This window comes from Amphiura filiformis, chromosome 4 (genome assembly GCF_039555335.1).
Source record: "Amphiura filiformis chromosome 4, Afil_fr2py, whole genome shotgun sequence".
NCBI classification, from domain to species: domain Eukaryota; kingdom Metazoa; phylum Echinodermata; class Ophiuroidea; order Amphilepidida; family Amphiuridae; genus Amphiura; species Amphiura filiformis.
This window is the reverse complement of record NC_092631.1, coordinates 60,177,659-60,198,510: the sequence shown is the minus strand read 5'-3', so window position 1 is coordinate 60,198,510 and position 20,852 is coordinate 60,177,659. Positions and strand designations below refer to the sequence as shown.

Sequence of the window (20,852 nt, the reverse complement as noted above, 5' to 3'; positions counted from 1 at the left end):
AATTGTTTGATTACTTGCTGTTTTCAATTTTACCTGGTGTTGGTGATGGTGGTGGCGCTGTTGAATTACTAACAGTCCCATTCTCTGGAAGCTCAATAGTAGCAGTAGGCCCATCTCCTATCTCAACTCCAACTTCAAATTCACCTTCTCCCGCTGCACGTCGTCGTCTTGCACTATCCTCCGCAATCACATCCACGATTCGTATCTGTGACTCGTCAATATCCAAGTACCCGACTAAATTGTTCACAAGATCTTCTTCATAGAAATCATCCAAATCCGCAGCAGGCACACCAAATGTCACCATGACAACAGGAGCTGTGCGTATATCAACAGGCGCATCACCTCGTACATTTATATATAGCATCTGCAAATCGCGATTGTAGTAGTTTTCTCCATAAATATTAGAATCTACCGATGGTTTGTATTCTTCAGGCGACAAATCATTCTTCCAGATAAATTCATCCTTTTCATTATAGCCACCATTATTAGGTAATATGTAGAATCCATTGATATAGATATCTAGTCTCTGTGGGTTAGCATACCATATGCCTACTACTAGTTTCTGTGAGTCTACAGCATTCAATATATGCAGTCTCATACTCTGTGGATTTGTGCCTGTGAAGTAGATTTCATATTCTTGACCGGTAGCAACGGTAGTGTAGAATGTGCTGTGAAATAATTGGAGAAAAAGGATTTAAATTGGTTGAATTTTGAAATTTGCATTTTGAATGGGTCATCATATAAGCCATACAGCAAATAAAATCACATTAACCCAAGACAGAGACAAGGAAACACACGGAATGCAATATCTTAGGACCACTTATTGACCATCGGGATAGACAATAAATTTATTTCATGCACTTTTCCATTAAAGATTCCAGCCATTAAGCATAAAAGCACAGGGTTTCGCACAACCCAGAAAAAACAGACAAAAGGGAGATTCAAAAGTAAGAGCGAAAAGGCTCGACCCAATTTCTATTCTTCAGCGACCACCCGACTGAGGAGCGTGAATCCCAATCCTAAACAATCAAAATGGAGGATTCCAGAGCGCAAGTGAGAATACTGGACCCAATTTAAATTCTACAGCATGCAGCCGACTGTAAAACACGGAATCCAAAGAGTGAAAATGATATTCACCACAACCCAAAAAAGGGAAAATTTATAATGGCTGGAAACTTTCACTATCAAATTTTTCATTCTATGATTTAGTGCATACAATCAGTTGCTCCGAGGGCTACGGCCTGGGATGAATCCTTGAGGTGATGGACCTGGAAGATACAACGACTGAAAGAATGAATGTGATATAATATTAGTATGAAATATATGGATATACATGTGCATATAACGTGAAGATGTAAGCTAAAAGAGACAAACATCTCATAATTATTACTTTTATTTTTTCTATTGGTTGACATTATATGCTTTTCTCTTAAGTTTCACTTCCTTACTGTTGGTAAAATTTTTAAGATAAATTTATTAAAGAATGATTAACCTAACCTTTATAAATGAAATTGCTATCTGTCGCACTATGTTGAATTTTCGTGCATTCATTATTTTAACTGACCTAACATGTCAGTTTTTTAATTTATTTACTTTTTTCGAATATTTCTTGAGTACATCTTTAACTATGTCAAACAAAGAGGCATGCCTATGGCATGCCATCCAACATTATGCGTTTTTAGGTCAAATCACTTTTCCAATTTCTTTTCCATATGTTTTAAAGCACAACGTTATAAAGCATGCATAAAGCATGCTGACAACAAGCAATAATCAATTTAGCTTGAAACAATTTTCCGGTTCCAATCAAATGTGTTAAACACAACAACAACACTTGCTTTTTAAAAATTTTAAACACAATTTTTAGAAATCACTGCTTGACTAAATGATCATGCATTTAGTAGCACACACTTCCCCTTTAAATGGGAGAGGTGGGTGGGAAATAAATTTTTTGCGTCCTCCCGGTTGCTGGTCAACAAATGCAATGATCAAAATCTGCGATCTCCGTGGCCAAACCCATATGAAAGGAGCGCTCTCATTGGTTGAAACGACGATGCAAAAATCGCGACCATGGAAACTCCCAGGGAATTCCGAACTGACAAAATACGACCTGGAAGTATCTCTGCTTGGGTCAAATGGGTTGTCTAACTGTTTCACGAGTTAGAAAACTTTATTATCCCACCATATCCTATCACCATACTAAGTATATTTACTGCATTTAACCTGCACAGTGGATTAATGGTTTTGCTTCCACCTGGACGGACAGACAGCCAGCCAACCATCTGGGTGATAACATAAGCCCCACATATATATGTGGGCCAAAAATTGATTTTATTATTCAGATATTACAACATTTCATGCATTGTGTTCTTTTTTCTTTTACCAAATTTGTTCTTTGGAAGATTGTTCACAAGACATGACTTTGCTCATTTATCCAATTCAGTGGCATAGCCAAGGGGGACAGCTGCCCCCTGTGAGAAGTCCCCCCATGGCATGTTGGCTGCCCTTATATTTCCAAATTTAACCCCTTGAAAGTAGCCGTCCCCTCCTTTCCCCCATTTCCTCTCTCTCTCTCTGAAAAAGTCCTGGCTCCGCTACTGATCCGATTTGACAATAAGAAAAGGATTGCAATAAAGATTGTGCTTCTATATTTACATATTTAAAAAAATGATACTTCAAAATTGTGATGACAACTTGTAAGTAATCTCACCTAATTCTTTCTTGGCATGTGTAACCATGACACCAGCCATGATCCTGAGGTCCATTGATAAGATCTACGTAGCTATCAGAGTAAAGCGCCACCGGTGAGATGCGTCTGGTTTCTGTGTCTTGGTCCAAGCTCTCAATGACCATTGCCATGTGGTCAAGACCATGACATTCATAAGCTGTCCAGCCTTCTTGCCATTCACACTGACCACTGTTGCCACGGTATATGCCTAATTGAAAGCAAAAAATATGCAAATTTCTCCTAGTACACCTCAATGGATTTAAAAAAAATATACCATGTACTGCAAGACTGCTGATACAGTAAATATGACCTATACAGGGAGTCCTCAAGTTTGCTTTGGGTTGTGCCTGCTAGTCTGGAAGTGGGACCCATATTTATACCCATTTTTGCCAAAAATGCAAACCATTTTGGTACCCAAGGACTAGATATTGGGCAAAATTTAACAAATTATCTTAAAACTTGTATTTTTTGAACTTTTATTTCTATAACTTTTGACAGATCTCTGAATGTCCCTCTAAGTAAACCAATTACAATACCTTTATTTGGACACTTATCCTCCACTGGTATCCTACTTCCATCCGGTCTTGTTAACATCATCTTAGGTATCCGGTAGTCTCCTAAACCACGTCGCGGATCACCATCCCACTCAAATTCCGACTGAGGTATCACCGTGCCAACTGATCCAAGAAGAGTGCCATCCAAATCTTGCAGCATGGCTTTCTTCATTGCATCACAATCCATGTCTACACAATCAGATGGGTTCACTAGACTAATCATGGTAAATAATTGATTCAATCAAAAGATGGTAACAAGTGAATTTCTGTCAAGTTTGTTCAGCTTTAAGGGATGAAAAACTTGCAACTCATATCATTGTGTATTGATATAGAATGGCAGGCACATAGTTTGGCACAGCACTTATGCTAGCTAGTTGCGCATTGTGTAATGCGTGACTGGCGCACGTTTATGTGAATTTATGCTAGCGTAAGTTGGGACTTTATAGACACACAGTTATACACACTGAATAATTTTTGCCTATTATAAGCCAAACAAACTTTAATTTGAGGGCTTAGTGTCCATCTACAATAGCTGCCAGGTGTCATATGTTTAGATGTGTACAATATAGAATGCAGAATGTAAAATGTCTATAGGGCAGCTATTGCAGATATGGCATTATTTCAATAACCCCCTCAAATTATGGGTGATATAGGGTGACCAAATTATGGGCGATACAGGGTGACCAAAATGATTAGCACACATCCATATATAGTCCATCAACTCAGTACAAAGTAAATAGACCTCGGAAACAGAAGGTATGAGAATAATTATTTCAGTGCAATGCGTGTGTAAATGCTTCATTGGCGGCACCAACTGCTGCACAATTTGTACTTTCTGAGCGCACCATGCTCTTTATGCGTCAGGTTTTTTCACACGCAGTGCATGTGATGCAAAGCATCGACTCCCAATGCCACAGATTTGGTTGGACTTCTAGGTTGTAGCAGTATAAGTTTAGATCATATTATAGAGTTTTATTGGACCATGAACATGATTATGATATTTTAACTTTTTTTGTCTCATTTTTATGCATAAAATAAACAAATAATATGCCAATAAAATAATATTGTTTTCCTATAAGTTGTATAAAAAAAGCACCCACCCAAGGTCTGGTCTATGAAGCCATAAGATATTCTGTACGTCCACATTGTCTTTGAAGATGCTTGTGGTCTGAAGGGGATGCAGGTAGTCACCGCTTGCTGGGTTGGTCATTATCATAGCATTGGAACGGCCACATCGGGTTTGGAATTGACTGAATATTGTATCTGAATAATGTAAGGAATATGTCAATATGGTTATATATATAAGTTTTTGCTTTAGGCATGATTAGGCTAAGAGAAACACTTTGTCTCAGACTCACATGCATAGCTATGTGAAATTGCACATGCTGCAAGGCTCTTCACAAACTGCACATCATTGTTTATTTAATTTAAGTTTAAAAGTAAATAATACAAAAAGTCAAATATACATTGATCAAGTAAATCGAAAATCATCAAAACATGTAAACACAGGATATGGCCTAGAAGACAATACGAAGGACAGTGCTCAACATTTGAAATGTTTAATACCTGGAAGGCCAAAAAAAAGTTTGTCTCAAAGCTCACGAGTGGTTTGAAAACAAATCACGAAATGCAATTTTTTTTTTTATTCCTGACTTGGCATTTTTTTGGTATTTTGAGAAAAAAAGTCTGATTTTCGCCAAATTTTTCTGGAAAAAATAATTTTTTTTTTTTTTTTTTTAAATAAAAAAAGTTTCTGCATTTCTTTTTTTTTTTCAAATCGCTTTGAGACAAACCTTTTTTTTGTGACCTAATCAAACTTACTCTGTATCTGTGACAACCCACTGACAGCCGGATAAAATTCAACACCATGGAATGGCTTAAATGGAGCACCATTAATTGAAGATTGGAATGTGGTGTACACAAATCCAACATGGCCACCTGAAGGTGTCCGTGGGCCACGCTGCTTGGCACTCTGTCCTGCATTCTCTGGTACAATCTATGGAAAAACAAAAACAAATGATAAACAACATGAACCAAATTATACAGATTCAGTGTGATCCATGGGTCACCCTCAAAATTACTTGTTATAAGCTTGTATCTAGAAAAGATATCAAATAGGGTGTTGTTTTTTCCACACAATGACAGTTTATCTTTTAACAAAAAGGGCACTTTTAAAAAGATATCCCAATAGAGGGTTACTTGAACAGCCCAATTTGATGTTTTGAGTTGGTTATTTTGTTGGATGACATGGAAGTAGAAAATACTTGAAATTTGCCTGTTCTATGTATATTTACATGTATGGTTTTCTTTCTTGAACATCTACAGTGTTATTTTAGAGTTTAAAACATAAAAAAGCCTTAGTTATGAAATCACCCCTTTCCATGTTTTCTAAGTTGGTGATGTGAAACATGCCATTAAGGGTGGATTTCACATGTAGATGGATGTAAGTGACAGGGATTGAAATCACTTGATGTGATAAGTTTAACAAAAGAAAAACATGTTAAATACTTAATTTGATGCATAGGTTTCTGTGACCAAAAATTAAGAACTTGACAATTTAGTGACTCCTAACATCAACTACATGAACTGTGTTATTGATGAACATGGCAAAAGGATTAAACTGAGCCTATGCTTTAAAATAAATTGTGAAATCTCAGAGCTATATAAGGGAATATCAACCATAAAACACAACTTACATCATCAATGCCAGCACATTCAAAATCTGGACTCATGCCAACAACTAATGAGTTTTGTAATCGCACAAACTTGTCTGACGTCTGATGAGAGAGGGCGTTTGGCTCGTATATCATCGGCATCACACCAATCTTGTTGTCCACCAGGGTGACATCAGTGATGATCACACTGTCTTTAACCTGTAAAAATAATTACTTTTGATCAATGTTGCTTTGTTTGTTTTAAACTGTTTATTCTTTATACATGTAGAAAGATATTCATATAGAAAAATATAAAGTGAGAGCAAATTAGTTGAGAAGTATAAATTGCTAAAATATTAAAACAAAGGTACATATAATGGGCTATTCCATTTAAACTCTGCACTCCCCTGTGGAAGATTTTAAAAATATCTTCCACAGGGTGAGTAGGAATTTCAAATGGAATGAACACATTATCAGCTCCATTTGAAACTCACCCTACCTCTGTGGAAGATTCAGGTTGAATCTTTCTTCAAGGGTGTATGAAATTCAAATGGAGTTGTTTAATGTGCTAATTCCATTTGAAAGTCATACTCCCCTGTGGAAGATATTTCCAAAATCTTCCACAGGGGAGTGTGGATTTTAAATGGAATAGCCCAACGACTGCTTTCTTTTGTCAATCGTTTATTCCATAATGAAGAAAGGAGGCGATCTATAATATGCTCCACCCTAGCAGGGTGTAAGATGATGAGGGCGAGATGGCCGAGTGGTTAAGGTGTTGCGCTGCCGGCCGGGAGATACGATCGACGAGGGTTCGAGCCTTGGGCTTGCCTTAGGTGAAAATTCTCTTCCCTCCCAAAAAGTTCCTATATGGTCAGGAATCCTTCAATTCAGTTCAGAAATTTAATTTCAGAATTTAATTGAAGAATTTCTTCTCGCCCCCATACACTGCTTATCACGTGCAGATATAGGTAGTGTGTGTGCAAATCCGTGATTCGGAAGTCACGTAAAGCCGTTGGTCCCGTGTACAGGAAGAGCTATTCGAAAAGAGAAGGGGGACCATCCCCGGTTCTGATATCTGCAATCAATCCTAGGTTCCAGGATCGTCCATAGGTAAAAAACTGTGCACGTTAAGCCTGTGCGACAATACTCAATTTGAGGTATGCACGTATATAGGAAGAAGAAGAATGTGAGACAATTATATAATTGGCTGTTAAGACACAGTGAAAGAGTAGATGTTGATCATGACTAGGTGATATTCCCTGAGTACCAACTGTAAACTCAGGTAGTGCAGTGGCAAGAGATCCCAACCAGTTATCAAGCGACCGGAGTTCCATCCCTGCTAACTTGCGTTCAGTCCTGATTTTTTCGCTCTCTCAATTTATTATGTCAGTTAGCCCATTTATTCAAGGCACAGCTAAGCACTACAGCCCTTTTTAAAAGTTTCCAGACATGACAAGATGCAAATGTCCAAGGCCTTAAAAAATAAAGATGGAGCTTTTATTATGTTTTGGTTTGTTTGTTTTTCTATCTATTGAAGAGAATCCAATTCTCAAAAATAAAACCGGGCATAACCAACCTGTATGTAGATGCCAAAGTCATAACTCTTATAGATTTCAAAGTTGGCAATCTTTGCACAATCCTTCAAACTCTCAGGGAACATATGAACCCCATGAAGAGTTCCACGTGCCACATTTCCTCTCCAGTCTGTGTCCGGGTTTGGCTCTGTGAAGCAAGGTTCTCCGCGTATCTTGAACCCAACACGTTCAGATCCTGCGACTACATTATCGATTAAAACAGGATTGGTTGCTTCTTCTACTTCAAAGCCAGCATTCCACATGAGGTTTTCTTCTTCATAACGATCCTGGTAGGTGCCAGGGAAAACTACTAGTGAAACCAGGTTATGGATCAGGCGATTTCTGATGCTCCAATCAATGACAGCTGAAATGTGCAAAATAAAAATGAGGTAAGTCAAGTTCCAAGTCAAGTACCGGCAAAAAGTGTTGGTGACACCGACTATTTTCTTAGAACCGTACTTGTAACTTTTTCTATGTGCACTGACATAGTAACTTTTTCAATTGACCTTCAATTGACCTTTTCGATAAATCCCATAAGCCTTTAGCCTTTAGACCTGAGATGTTGTCGCGTCGATCTACTGAGCACTTCACAGCTTTGAAATGTGCAGTAATGATGTTTGCTAAACGATGTGCGCATCGATGTGACATCAAATAATGACATCTTAGGTCTACCCACAAAGGCTTATGGGATTTACCGAAAAAGTCAATACTCTATCACGTTTGATAACTCATAATTTTACCTGGTCCAACAGTATGGTGGATAACATTGTCTTCTACCAATACTCCATGTGCCCCAAATAACCCAATAGCAGTGCTGAAACCATTATGAAAACTACAGCCTTTCACAAAAGATGGGTAAGCCTCATCAACTGTGCCGGAGTCTAGGAATGCCAAGGAATAGCGAGGATCATAGAAATCACTCCATCCTTCTTGACCAGAGCGGAAAAACTCAATGTTGGATAACCGGGCATAACCTAGGAAAAGAAGATAATAATATTCAGATTTTACTAAAATGAAGAAAGAAACATGCATAAAATTCATGTAATGGTTCAAAATATAATCACTCAGTGAAAGACAAATTGTTCCATTCCACTCACCATTCCAGCTCATCTATGGGACAATCCATCTATTATATTGTGATTATATTCGACAATCACACTTATAGCCAGTTAATATATGTATAATGTGAACTCTGTACTCTTTTAGATACTATCAATCAAAAAGGATAAAAAGACTTATACACCCTATATCCTACCTTTATATTCTACACCATCCTGATAGAATTTACCCACAATGACTCTTGCACCAAATGACTCCTCAAACATATCATCATAGTCAGCACCAACAATCTTGATATTCCTTGTTAGTAGTCCAACTTCTGCTCTGATGCTGTATGTTGAAGCACCATCAGTGTTAACAGAGTATTCTTTAGCTGTAATGAGAAGAAGGAACCCTCAGATAAAAGGGGATTAGCAGTGATATGCTTATTCTTTGTCAAAGACACTTGGGAGGGGGACAGTCCACTTTGAAGGAACTGTTCATGCAAAAGATGCAAAGGGCAAAGCCCGAGATGAGGGCTCTCAATTTTTACCATGCTTTACTGTCATATTTGAAAAATTGTACTAGCAGTCAAAACTGTGGAAAGGAATTTACACTTGTAAGAGACTTGTTTGCCAACATCAATATTGTCAACGTTCTGTGTTGATGACTTAGAAACTTCAGGGGTAAATTTTGTGTCTGACCTACCACCAGAATCTGTTGGTATTATGAGTATGCATAGTTGTGTCCAACTATATTGTCATTTATTTTAGGTAGGGAGTAATAGAATGATTGGCTTGAATTAATTTACAAGAAATATAATTTCATATAAGCCACAAAGATATTGCAAATTTGCTTAGCATCTGGTTCTTATCACTATGTGAGGAAATCAAAATGGTAGATAATATTCACATGAAAAAAAAGAAAAGTGTCACAAAATGTGGCTCAATTTGCCACAGATATTTATATAATATTGAATGGCTTATTTTCGTGTGATACAAGAATATATTGCACAAGATAGAAAAATATTGCACGAGTCGAAGGCGAGTGCAAATTCTCTATCAATATATTCTTGTATGAAAATAAGCCATTCAATAATATTATATTATATCAGGCTTTTGCTATGCGGTAAAATGAAATTTTAAGCTTACCTAGCCACCGGGTTTAACCAATGTGTATTGTAATGTTAGCTTACCTTTTGACCTTCTTGTTTTCTGCTCTTTACTCTCCAAAGAATAATTATATATTATGTTTATTTGTAGGTGTGAATTATATTTCCTAAGGTTATCATCATCCAGAATTGCCGCGAATTAAGTTTGTGATTTTACTTGTTTACACAGTAAGAAATCTCCTGTGAGACGATGTCTGTAGTGTATTGTTGTGCTGTTGTATCATGACGCGTGTTGGTGCCGTCACCATGGTAACAGCAGCGATCGTCTGTGATCTGGCGTACAATATTCAAGAAATATTGTATTGCATCCGGGTAATTTGAAAATATTGTACAATATACAGTTTTATTGTATCGCTCAAAAGCCTGATATAAATAATAATTAAATTTATTTACTTCTTTGAAAGTGTCATTGCAGGTATTTACTGTACAGTTACAAGAGTGTGCCAGACGGTTTTCTCAACCTCTCTTGACATGACACTGACTGTTCCATAAAGAGATAGAGCTATACAGTCATACAATCAATCAATCAATCATACATTTCAATTTTGACATCTTCAAATGAAAACCAAACCCGAGTGTTAAAAGACTAACAGTTTCGCAAGGGCAATTCAAAGAGAAAGGTCAACAACATAACAAAACGAAAAAAGAATTTCCTGTGTATGACAGCAGTCCTATACTATAGTGTGTCTTGTCTCAAGTTGAGAGTAACACCATGTTGGATTTTGATGACAGATGCGAATCAGTGTGCTGGTATGGACAAATCGCCCTCCTACATGTGTGTATATGCCCTGTGGGATTAGGTTAGCGTGTGATTCAAATCTGCCACTGCGAAATCCAACATGTCGTTACTCTCAGCTTGAGATAAGACAGACTAAAGACATATGATGGATTATGGAATAAACAGCACATTTATGAGAATATACAAAGAAAACAGTTTTGAGCAGAATCAGTTTTTTTTCACAACTCAATAAGTTGTTCTTAAATTTTGGGTCTAAAATTAAATGAATGAATATCCCTTTATACATTAAATTACTGCAGAAACCAATAAATCGAACAATAAGCTTACAGTGTGAATCAATGAAAACTTACACTGATGTTGGAATTGGAAAGTATCATTCAGTTCAAAGGTCCTTGCATCCACTACATTAACAATAGAGAAAGTTTCAGTGTGCCATGCCTCATAGCTGGTTGTTGTGACAACAATCTCATCACCGATGTCCCAGTCTGTGTCCTCTGTGACTACGATGGTATTCTCACCAGGTAACACAGTGGTTGCTAGGTGTGTCCAGTACATTGTGTGGTTTCTACCATGGAGATCCAGACCCCCAAATGACCCTGTAAAAATATTGTCAATAACTATCACCGAGTCTCACCAAATTTATTGTCGTAAGATTATTACAGACATTCAGTTAATGTTTTGTAGATAATAATTTCAGAACTGCAAATTTCAGCAAGTGATATGTTTTGGACCTATAGGGATCATGAGACAAATAGCAACTGTAAATTTTGCTGAAAATGTTGCACTTCAATATCCTGCTATATAGCATTTCATCAAAATGTGACATAATCTGATCCAACCAGACAAAAGGAAGCCATTTTGACAATTGAGTTATAATCTTCATCAACTTGCCCGATAACCAAGAGTATGATTGCTTGAATCTTTACACCATTGGCATAATTGGTTGCATAATTGGTTTCTTGCATATTTCATTACTTGCTCCTTATTTTTGCTCCTATATATTGGAAGGAAAATGTATCTGTAAACATAAAACAAAAAAGCAATTTCTTAAAGACACCAAAACAAAATAACAAAATAAAGTGGTCGATAGATGGAGAATTTTGTTCTACATATTTTGATACCTCATTCGGCACGATGCAACTTTATTTTCCCAAATTTGAACGAAAAGAGAGAGAGAGAGAGAGAGAGCTTTTTAAAAGTGACAAAATTTACTTTTCTCTCAAAGCATGTAGATTATGAACACAGTGGACTAAGCATTTATCTGTCATGCTGTAATGAGCCTATAACAAAAGGCAGCGGAAACTGCCTTGAAGGTGGAAATATTAAAATTTGTCACTGTTGAAACTCTACCTTTTTTCATTCAAATGTGTATAGCCTGGGAGTATAAAAATTGCATCGTGCTGAATGAGGTATCGAAATACATAGAAAAAATTCTTCATTTATCGGTCACTTTATTTTGCAATTCAGTTTTAGTGTCTTAAAGAAATTGTTTTTGTAAGTGTATAGATTCTCTTTTTGCACAGTATATTAATTTCTTACCGAGAGCCTTTGAGCCTAGATTTGGTCCATCAGGTAATGGTATATCAGGTGTGTAGTGATTTCCTTCAAGTGATATAACCACATTATGCATGAATGGTTTACTTTCACTCTGACCGATTACAAGGCGCCCTCCCTGGATTAGGATATATGTTGCCGTCAGTGTGAAGTCCTGTGTGTCATCCAATTCCAGGGTGCCGTAGATGAATAGTTTACCCATTCTGGGAAGGTCTGTATCAGCTACCATATATTGACCTGTGATAGAAAAAAGTGCAATAAATTGGTTATTATTGTGTTCAGAAATTGTGATTTCTGTCAAGGGGGACTTTTGGGTGTGTTGGTATTTTTCTGAAATTTGTGTCTTAACATGTTATTATGTGACAAAATTTCATTTTTGCGTATTCTTAAATTCGTGAAATTTGCAAAAAATAAAACCCTTATTAAAATTACCACATAAAAATTCCACATCAGACCAGTAGCTAACTCTTTTACTTACCAGATAATATCATGACATCCTCCCCATCTACTGGTAACCCATAGGACCCATCCCCTTTGTTTCCACCCCATCCAGGCTCTGCATACTTACAAGAGTACTTTCGCAGTGAGTAGTTCTTCACTTGCAGAAGTCAGCACCGTAAGGAAGGAAGGAAGATTCCACATCAGACCAGTAATTGACTCCTTTACTTACCCGGTAATATCATGACATCCTCCCCATCTTCTGGTAACCCATAGGATCCATTCCCTTTGTTTCCACCCCATCCAGGCTCTGCATACTTACAAGAGTACTTTCGCAGTGAGTAGTTCTTCACTTGCAGAAGTCAGCACTTTAAGGAAGGAAGGAAGATTCCACATCAGACCAGTAATTGACTCTTTTACTTACCAGGTAATATCATTACATCCTCCCCATCTACTGGTAACCCATAGGACCCATTCCCTTTGTTTCCACCCCATCCAGGCTCTGCATACTTCCACGATTCTACATCAGACCAATAGCTAACATTTTCAGGTCGTCCATCTGGTGGTGGTTCCGGTACAGGTGGAATACAATCCTCATAGTAACAGCGGTACACATCTAGGTTGATCATGAAATCATGGAGATTGGATCTACCTTTGCCAGATACTGGAAAGAGAAAACAGAATAAGTTTTGTGCCTCATTGATTGCAAACTTTCAATATTAATCCAAACATGCTTTGTCAGTATCTAAAAGTAATCATAATATATCCTACCTGAACCTAGTTTTTGCAAAGTGGACCCCTAAAATCTCATCATCACATATTCTTAAGGCAGGTAAGAGGAGCATGACCTAGCATTGTTTGCACTTGAATATTGAGACAAATAAAGCTGACACACAAGAGGAATGGTATCCGTTCTATAACGGAGATCCCAAGGCTTGATAGAAGGGGCAAACTCTGACACACCCCCACCTGTCAGCACTATGCGTTAACATACTTTCTACCACCTCAAACGGGAAAACCTTAACGCCTAGAGGTTCCTGGTTGTAAAAAGTCCATTTTTGGTCTATTCAATATTGGGGTTATGCTGTGCAGGTGACATCTGGTGATGACCTTGGTTATCATTAAGTCCTTGCTTGGTGTGAGCAACATAAAAGAAATTGTCCTATATGGGTGCAAAAAATAAATACCAATCCACCTACTTCCCACAAACACACAATACTTACCCAGATAACTAAGTTGCATGTCTTCTTCATCAAAATGCCAATCCCCATGTACATTATCTTCATAAGTAGGTGCATCATTGGAGCTATTCCTTATATCACCAGTGATAGAGATCATATCAGGCACCTGTGTAAAATTATGACCCAAGATGACATAAGTGTCATCTTGGAAGTCATCCACTCTACCTGCGTAGGAGATGTTGGTTACCTGGTCAACATCTTCAAATGAGAAGTTGTAGGTCTCTCCATCAACCAATGTAATCATCCAACCTATTGAAGAAAAGAACAATTGAAATTCATTAGATATGTGACAGTCTCCTAATTGGTATGCTTGCGTTCACAGGCTGGATGGAGTTCCCATCTCTCTTTCTAAGCTAATTAGGGCCAGACTCTGTAATGTTGCTGTGGGGGTCCACCACTCTCACACAACAAGTCTGCTATACCCTCCCAGCATAAGCCGGTTGTTGTTTTTTAAATCCATCTCTTTTTTCGAAATATTGAAGAAAAAAACATGTGAAAAAAAGCAATTTTGTCATTCTATTAAGCTAAAAATTGCACATAAGGGAGTATATTTTTGTTTAAAACAAATATTTTGAAAAAATGAGAAAACCTTCCCTAGACATTGATGTGCTCTAAACGATAGTGCAAAAAATTTACCTTTTGCTTGCATATTTTTTGAGTTATCTTGTCACAAAAATTGTGCAATGTTGTCAAAAGTGAACTCTGAGAAATCAACGTTTTAGATTAAAAATGTCAAAATTATACACAAAATGTCCTGATATTTAAAACAGTAAGACTTAAACTGGATCTGGTGCATGGTCTAAATGTGCATCTTTTTGCACCAATGAATCTATAATGTCTGCTTTTAGTGTGCCAAAATTCAAAATAATTTAAAAATCTAAGTAGCATTTTGACAACAAAGTTTTGTTTTGTTTACACAGTGTTGGTGATACCGAATGCGCCTCAACTGCGTTGGATATACGCGCACAGTTGCACCGCGTCACGCGACACAAATTGTGCGCGTAATCGCTATACTCCGCATTCGCACATTCCTGACTTGTTATTTCCCGCCAATTGACTAAGCTGTCTTGAGCCATATGACTTTTTAAGAGTGAAATAAATCAAGCAAAATACAAGGAAATATTAACAAGTTTCAAGTGAAAGAATACATCTTAGTGTTCATAAGTATCAAGAAATCTCAAATTCGGGCTTGGACGAATGTGTCTCCCTTTATTCTGGCATTAAATGGCTGCAATTAATGATACTTTAACCTGTGACCCAATGATTATGGATTCAATCACTTAACCACTAAGCCATGGCCAAATTCAAAACAACTGTAACTTTTCACTGATATTTTTCATTTTTTCAGTAAATTGGTATATTGGTAATAGCAAGTGACTAATATAAGATGTTTAAAAAAAAAGACATAACATTTTAATTTGCTCAACAAATGGGTCATTTTGCTCAACCAAATGACATATTACATTTTAATTCATGAGCATGATTTCATGAAGATATACAAGGGACTATTCCAGTTGAAATCCATACACCCCTATAGAAGAAATGGCCTTAACTTTCCAAATAGGGAGTAAGAATTTCAAATGGGGTTTATTTGTTTGTTTGTTTGAACAGTCACTCTGCGTGGAGGCACACTTGGGTCCTGATGGGACCAGACTCAATATAAAAGCATACTGACCTATATGGAAAGAGAAGTAAGAAACAGATTTGAAAATTAAGAACAAGGAAAAGAAGGTCACTGCCAACAATCAAGTGAACAAATTTACTGTCAGCCTTTGGGTCAAGACAAAGGAAATGCTTGATCAAATCTAACTGCCACTGAGGCTTGGGAACCTGAATGGGTGACTCCATTTGAAATCTACACCCCCCCTGAGGGAGATGAAGGTCATGTCTTCCATAGGGGGTATATGGATTTCAATTGGAATAGCCCAATGCAAAAAAATGTTCAATCATAATTTGGACTTCTGATTGAAACTTTGTAGATATTTTGGGAAATAAGCTGGCAGAGACACACCATGGTGTGGTGAAATCAATTATAGGTAAATTTAGTTATCCTACCACAAAGGGAAACTACAAAGAGCACCGCTAACCGGATATATTTTGGTATCTAGTCAGTGAGTGCGTATAATATGCTTTATCTAGTCAGTGAGAGTGTAATGCATACGCACGATACGATGCATATGGCAAGGTACACGTATAAAGGCAATTCGCGTAAACCGGTAATATACGGAACAGTCATCTAATTTTTGTAATGTTTTCCTATTTTGCAACAATTAAAAAGTTTAAAAACATAATTATTTCAATATTTATAATGATTTAGTGGTATGATAAATTTGTTATTAGGTTCAGCGTAGGTATGGTACAGGAAATTATCAAGCGCTCAATGTCATACTGGGTGAAGCCTGTTCAGCCTTCGGCTGCACCCAGTATGACACTTCGCACACTTTAATTTACCGTACCTTACCTCCGCTTCACCTAATAACACCTACCTTCTGGATGAGTGATACGCTTCTTATGGTAATTTATCCTACTTGTGCCAAACTGGTTGTTAAACAAGGCATCTTTGTAGAGCAGAGATTCCGGTGCTGGATTATTAAAAGCAAAACGATGATATGTGACCGTATCATCACAAACTGCTCCAGGTAGACTTGCTGTGCCAAAAGCTGGTAATCCAAACTCACAGTGATGCGGTGGTAGATTTGGGTTATAGGGAAGAATAGAGTAGTCAGCACTTACTCCTGTCAGAGTACCATCCAGATCTTCTAGCCAGCATTCGTGTTGCCACTGCCAACGAGCTTTATTGGGGGCATTGTAATATTTAATGTTCTTAAACCGAGCTTGAAATCCACCTTGATCTGTCTTGCAATGAGAACACGGCCTCACTGCAGCACATCTTTCCTCATCAAAGTTGATGAACTTGACATTATCTACGGTAAAATATTTGCTGTGGGGGAGTTTGACACCTGCAACAGTGCACTCACTGCTTTTGTTGGCTTCTGATATTGCACTCCATCCAATAATAGTGGAATCTTTCAGCATTGGGCCACCCCAGGCATCGTTAGTTGTCTGAAATTCCACACCTGCCTTATCAGTGTCGGCAATAAGGAAGTTTATAAATCTGACATTACCAACTTCAACCCCTTCTGCACCACGTTCTGTTTCCCAAGCTGTAAGGGTGTAGAATTCAGCAGGCGTAGAAACAGTTGATGAACAACTACCCCCTTCTTTAGGGTAATATACCGGAAAGATCCACAGACCATACCAGCCTTGCGCATGAGCAGTGTTATTTTTAAACTCAAGAAGTGGAATATTTCTTGGACAGATCTGACTGGTATATGAAGGTCCTTCAGGATGTACTGGGGCATTGTACCAGAATCCAAAATGAGATCCTCCGGCGGCAGCATTGTGCCGAATGATATTGTCCGGATTTGTGACCCAAAATGCCGCTGGAGTGATGTCTGTATTCAGATGACTACTACTTGGTCGTACAAATATTGCAAGGTTGTACTGAACGGTATTCTTAGTTTCAATTCCATCCTCGAAGAAATATGCATGTCCCATGATGTTATATGCTACATTGCGCTCCACTAACAAGCCGTGTACGCCATGGATCGTCACTGCACGGTTAAAAGTATGATGTACACCACAACCTCGCACGTAACTACCAGTGACATCCCCGTTAAGATGAAAGTGTACTGGGTAGCGACCCAGTCTGTATGCCTGCCCAGCATGGGTGAATTCTGTGTATTCAATATGACCGACTGCTAAATTTTGATCTTTTTCCTTGGCAGCAATCATGATGGTAGCACCGAACTCATCTGAAGCCGTCTCCTCCCCAAATCTGCCCTGGAAACAGGTCATTACAGCAAACTGATCTGTGAAAACCACATCAAATAAAAAAAGTATTGTTAGTGTTCATTCAGAATGTACAGTACAACTCTTAAATACTCTATACAGAAGCGTTAAATGCAACATTTTTAAGAGCAAATTTAAACTGGGCCAAAGTTTTATTTCATCTTTAATAATTTCAGAAAATAAATTCTCTTGCCATTAGCTTTTTTTAAATTCTTAACATCTACCAATTGTTTTAAAATTTTCAAAGCATTTGTTGCAGAAGTAGTGAAGTAACAGAATTTATTACCATTTGTGAACAGATTTACATGTAAATGTATTGCCCTGCACTAGACTATACATCATCAATTATAACAACTGTTCCTCTGCATTGTACCATAGATTATCAAAGAACAGGGATAAAGACTGGATTGTAAATTTTTTCCTCTAAAAATTCCTTTTTCTGATAATCTATGATTGCACACATACACAGGTGACGAGTACAGCCTACTTATACATGTAATAATAATAATATTTATTTCAATTGCCATAAATTACAAACATGAAAAAACATTAAAAGCAATTTAAATGACAATCCAGGAAAGAAGAATAGACTAAACAGTCCAAGCACAATGTGTTCTTCTTTCCTGATTATATTAAAGTACATATAATAATAATAATAATAATAATATAGATACAAGATACGCATAAATTAACGCAAAAACATTTGTATGAAAAAATGAGTGAAACACTCTATGACATAACTTAACAGTAAACAAGCCTATGAAAAACATAATTACATCATAAAATGCTCTTTACACATGGCCTTAAACAAGGTAAGGGAGGGCGCAGAGCGTACAACAGTGGGAAGTTCATTCCACAAACGTGGAAAGGAAACAAAAACAGAGTTATGTATTGCTGGGAGTTACAACAGCCAAGAAACTTGTGCAGATACATCACTATGGTAATTCAGCATCGAAGTGGTTACGTAATTCTCTTGGTTACCGGATCACGCTATTTTGGTATGCCTTTGAGTGCATATACTTTGTGTGGCGATTGTTTCGATCGTGGTTCATTACTCAAGCATGTGATCCCCTTGACATAGTAAAATTACGTAACTTAGATACTGAATTAATCCTGTCACATCACTATTTCTACAGCGAATTCTTTACTTGTATCAAATTCCTCAAGACATGCTTCAATCTCCTCCACCCACTCCTCCTGTACAGATCCTCGTACCACCACATTGCGGGTGAGTAACCCAACTTCTGCTCTCATCTCCAAGGTGATACCATCTATCGTCTGCACAACTGACATGTGGTCATACTGAACAGGTGGGTCAAAGGTTAATGTCTGTCCATCTGGGGAGATATCTGAGATTTAAAGAGAACATTTAGAAAGATGCATTTTTTGTTAACAAATATTGAATATAAATGTGACAAATATTCTCCAAAGCAAATAATTATGAAGTTATAGCTGCACTTTTCAACCCAAATATCTTAGCTCATGATCTGATTCATGGAGGCCAAAGGAGGCATTATTGAAAATTTAGTTACCTGTAGTCTGTGACCTGTCGATGCTATAGCTATCTGATCACCTACATTCCATGTGACAGGCTGTACCAATTGTCATTATTATAACATTTACTGATAAGTCCCCTCATCCCTCTTCATTGCATCTCACCTGTTATTGTAAGGAATTCATTCTCACGTTGACTATGTCTGTGACCTGTAGATGCTATAGCTATCTGATCACCTACATTCCATGTGACAGGCCGTACCAATGTCATTATTATAACATTTACTGATAAGTCCCCTCATCCCTATTCATTGCATCTCACCTGTTATTGTAAGGAATTCATTCTCACGTTGACTATGTCTGTGACCTGTAGATGCTATAGCTATCTGATCACCTACATTCCATGTGACAGGCCGTACCAATGTCAAAGTCGTGTCATTAACATGGATACTATCGGCAAGATAGGTCCATGTTATAGGGATTGGTTTACCTGTAGCATAATAATGATATAATAAAGTACATGTCATTAGTTTTAAAAAAAATCAAATATAGGGAACAAATGAATTGTAATGAAATACACATCTTCATATCTTGTCCTTGGATTCCCTTCATTTTTTCACTTAGATTCCTTATGCATGGAATTCCAGAGGTGATCCATCAAAGTGACTGACCAAAGAAATAATGAGAATGAGACCTTTGAAGGACTGAAAGATAATAATACAGTGACTACAATTTGACACTCCCTTTCTGGGTTTACCCTTCATATGTGACACGATATTCTCCATGGGGGCCAAAGGAGGCATTTTTGAAAATTGAGTTACTATAGTTATTACCTTGTAGTAACATTAGTTCTGAAGTTATGAGATTTCGTGATATGTATTTTGTATTTTATTGTTTTTTACTCCATATTTTTGCCATTATCTCAATTTCAAATCTGCCGCCTTTGGACCCCATGGACCAGATCATGTCACATATGTAAACATGCATGGAATTAGTTAGCACCGAAATCTTACAGAATGAAAGATAATAATAAAATTGCAACAAATTTGACACCCCTTCTGAGACAAGTTGCAAATTTGAGCAAAATGTTTAGATTTTGTACTGATCTAAAGTCATCATACCTCATCAGTATCCTATATGAACATTAGTATTTCCATTGGTACACATTAATCATTGTCATATACATAAGGTTATAAATGATAAACTCACCATGAAGCTCTAGTGTGCCATTTCGCACAGCTAAAACTTTAGCACCATATATGGGCAATTCCTTTGACCTCACATGACCATGTAGCATAATAGTGCCTTTGTGTTGGAATGGTTCTTGTTCAGTGCCTACTTGCAGTAAACCCTGATCTGTGATTAGTATATACTCTGAATTGAGTGTGATGTCTGCCTCATCAAACAGAACACTGCCACCTACAAAATGAATAATAAAAGATCGTAATTACTATTTAGCTCATATATATTTTTATTAGTTAATCACAACATCTCAATGGTCAATTGCCCCCCAGCATCTGAGTGCTGTATTCTGACTACTTCTCTGTGTGTAAATAATCACTCAGATTTTGACTTTGACTGGATACTCCATAATGCTTCTGAACAAGCCAAGCACGAAGGGATGTGAGGGCGCAGGTGGTTGTTTACTGCAGCGTTGATTTGTTCTTAGGTTGTTGGTTACTTGTTCTTTGAAGCTTGTTGTTTCAGTAAGATTAACAATGTGTTCCGGTAGAGTATTCCACTCGCTGATGTTCTTGGGGATGAATGGGTCTTTATAACAGTTCTTGGTGGCTTGTGGTCTATTGAATGCCTTTGTGT

At 37.4% G+C, this 20,852-nt stretch overlaps 1 protein-coding gene across 1 annotated transcript in view; it reads right to left on the bottom strand.

Annotated features, from left to right (window-relative positions):
- Positions 1–20,852, bottom strand: part of LOC140150287 (fibrocystin-L-like) — a 119,621-nt gene that overhangs the window by 16,104 nt on the left and 82,665 nt on the right. The window contains exons 38-54 of the mRNA XM_072172293.1: positions 20,244–20,453; positions 19,357–19,524; positions 18,689–18,889; positions 16,175–17,560; positions 13,671–13,937; positions 12,872–13,111; positions 11,995–12,246; positions 10,806–11,051; positions 8,763–8,939; positions 8,248–8,481; positions 7,510–7,871; positions 5,976–6,152; positions 5,101–5,275; positions 4,380–4,542; positions 3,262–3,494; positions 2,708–2,933; positions 34–668 (exon numbers count right to left, since the gene is read on the bottom strand). Coding sequence (XP_072028394.1) covers positions 34–668; positions 2,708–2,933; positions 3,262–3,494; positions 4,380–4,542; positions 5,101–5,275; positions 5,976–6,152; positions 7,510–7,871; positions 8,248–8,481; positions 8,763–8,939; positions 10,806–11,051; positions 11,995–12,246; positions 12,872–13,111; positions 13,671–13,937; positions 16,175–17,560; positions 18,689–18,889; positions 19,357–19,524; positions 20,244–20,453 — 5,352 coding nt within the window. The remainder of the gene's footprint in view (positions 1–33; positions 669–2,707; positions 2,934–3,261; positions 3,495–4,379; positions 4,543–5,100; positions 5,276–5,975; positions 6,153–7,509; positions 7,872–8,247; positions 8,482–8,762; positions 8,940–10,805; positions 11,052–11,994; positions 12,247–12,871; positions 13,112–13,670; positions 13,938–16,174; positions 17,561–18,688; positions 18,890–19,356; positions 19,525–20,243; positions 20,454–20,852) is intronic.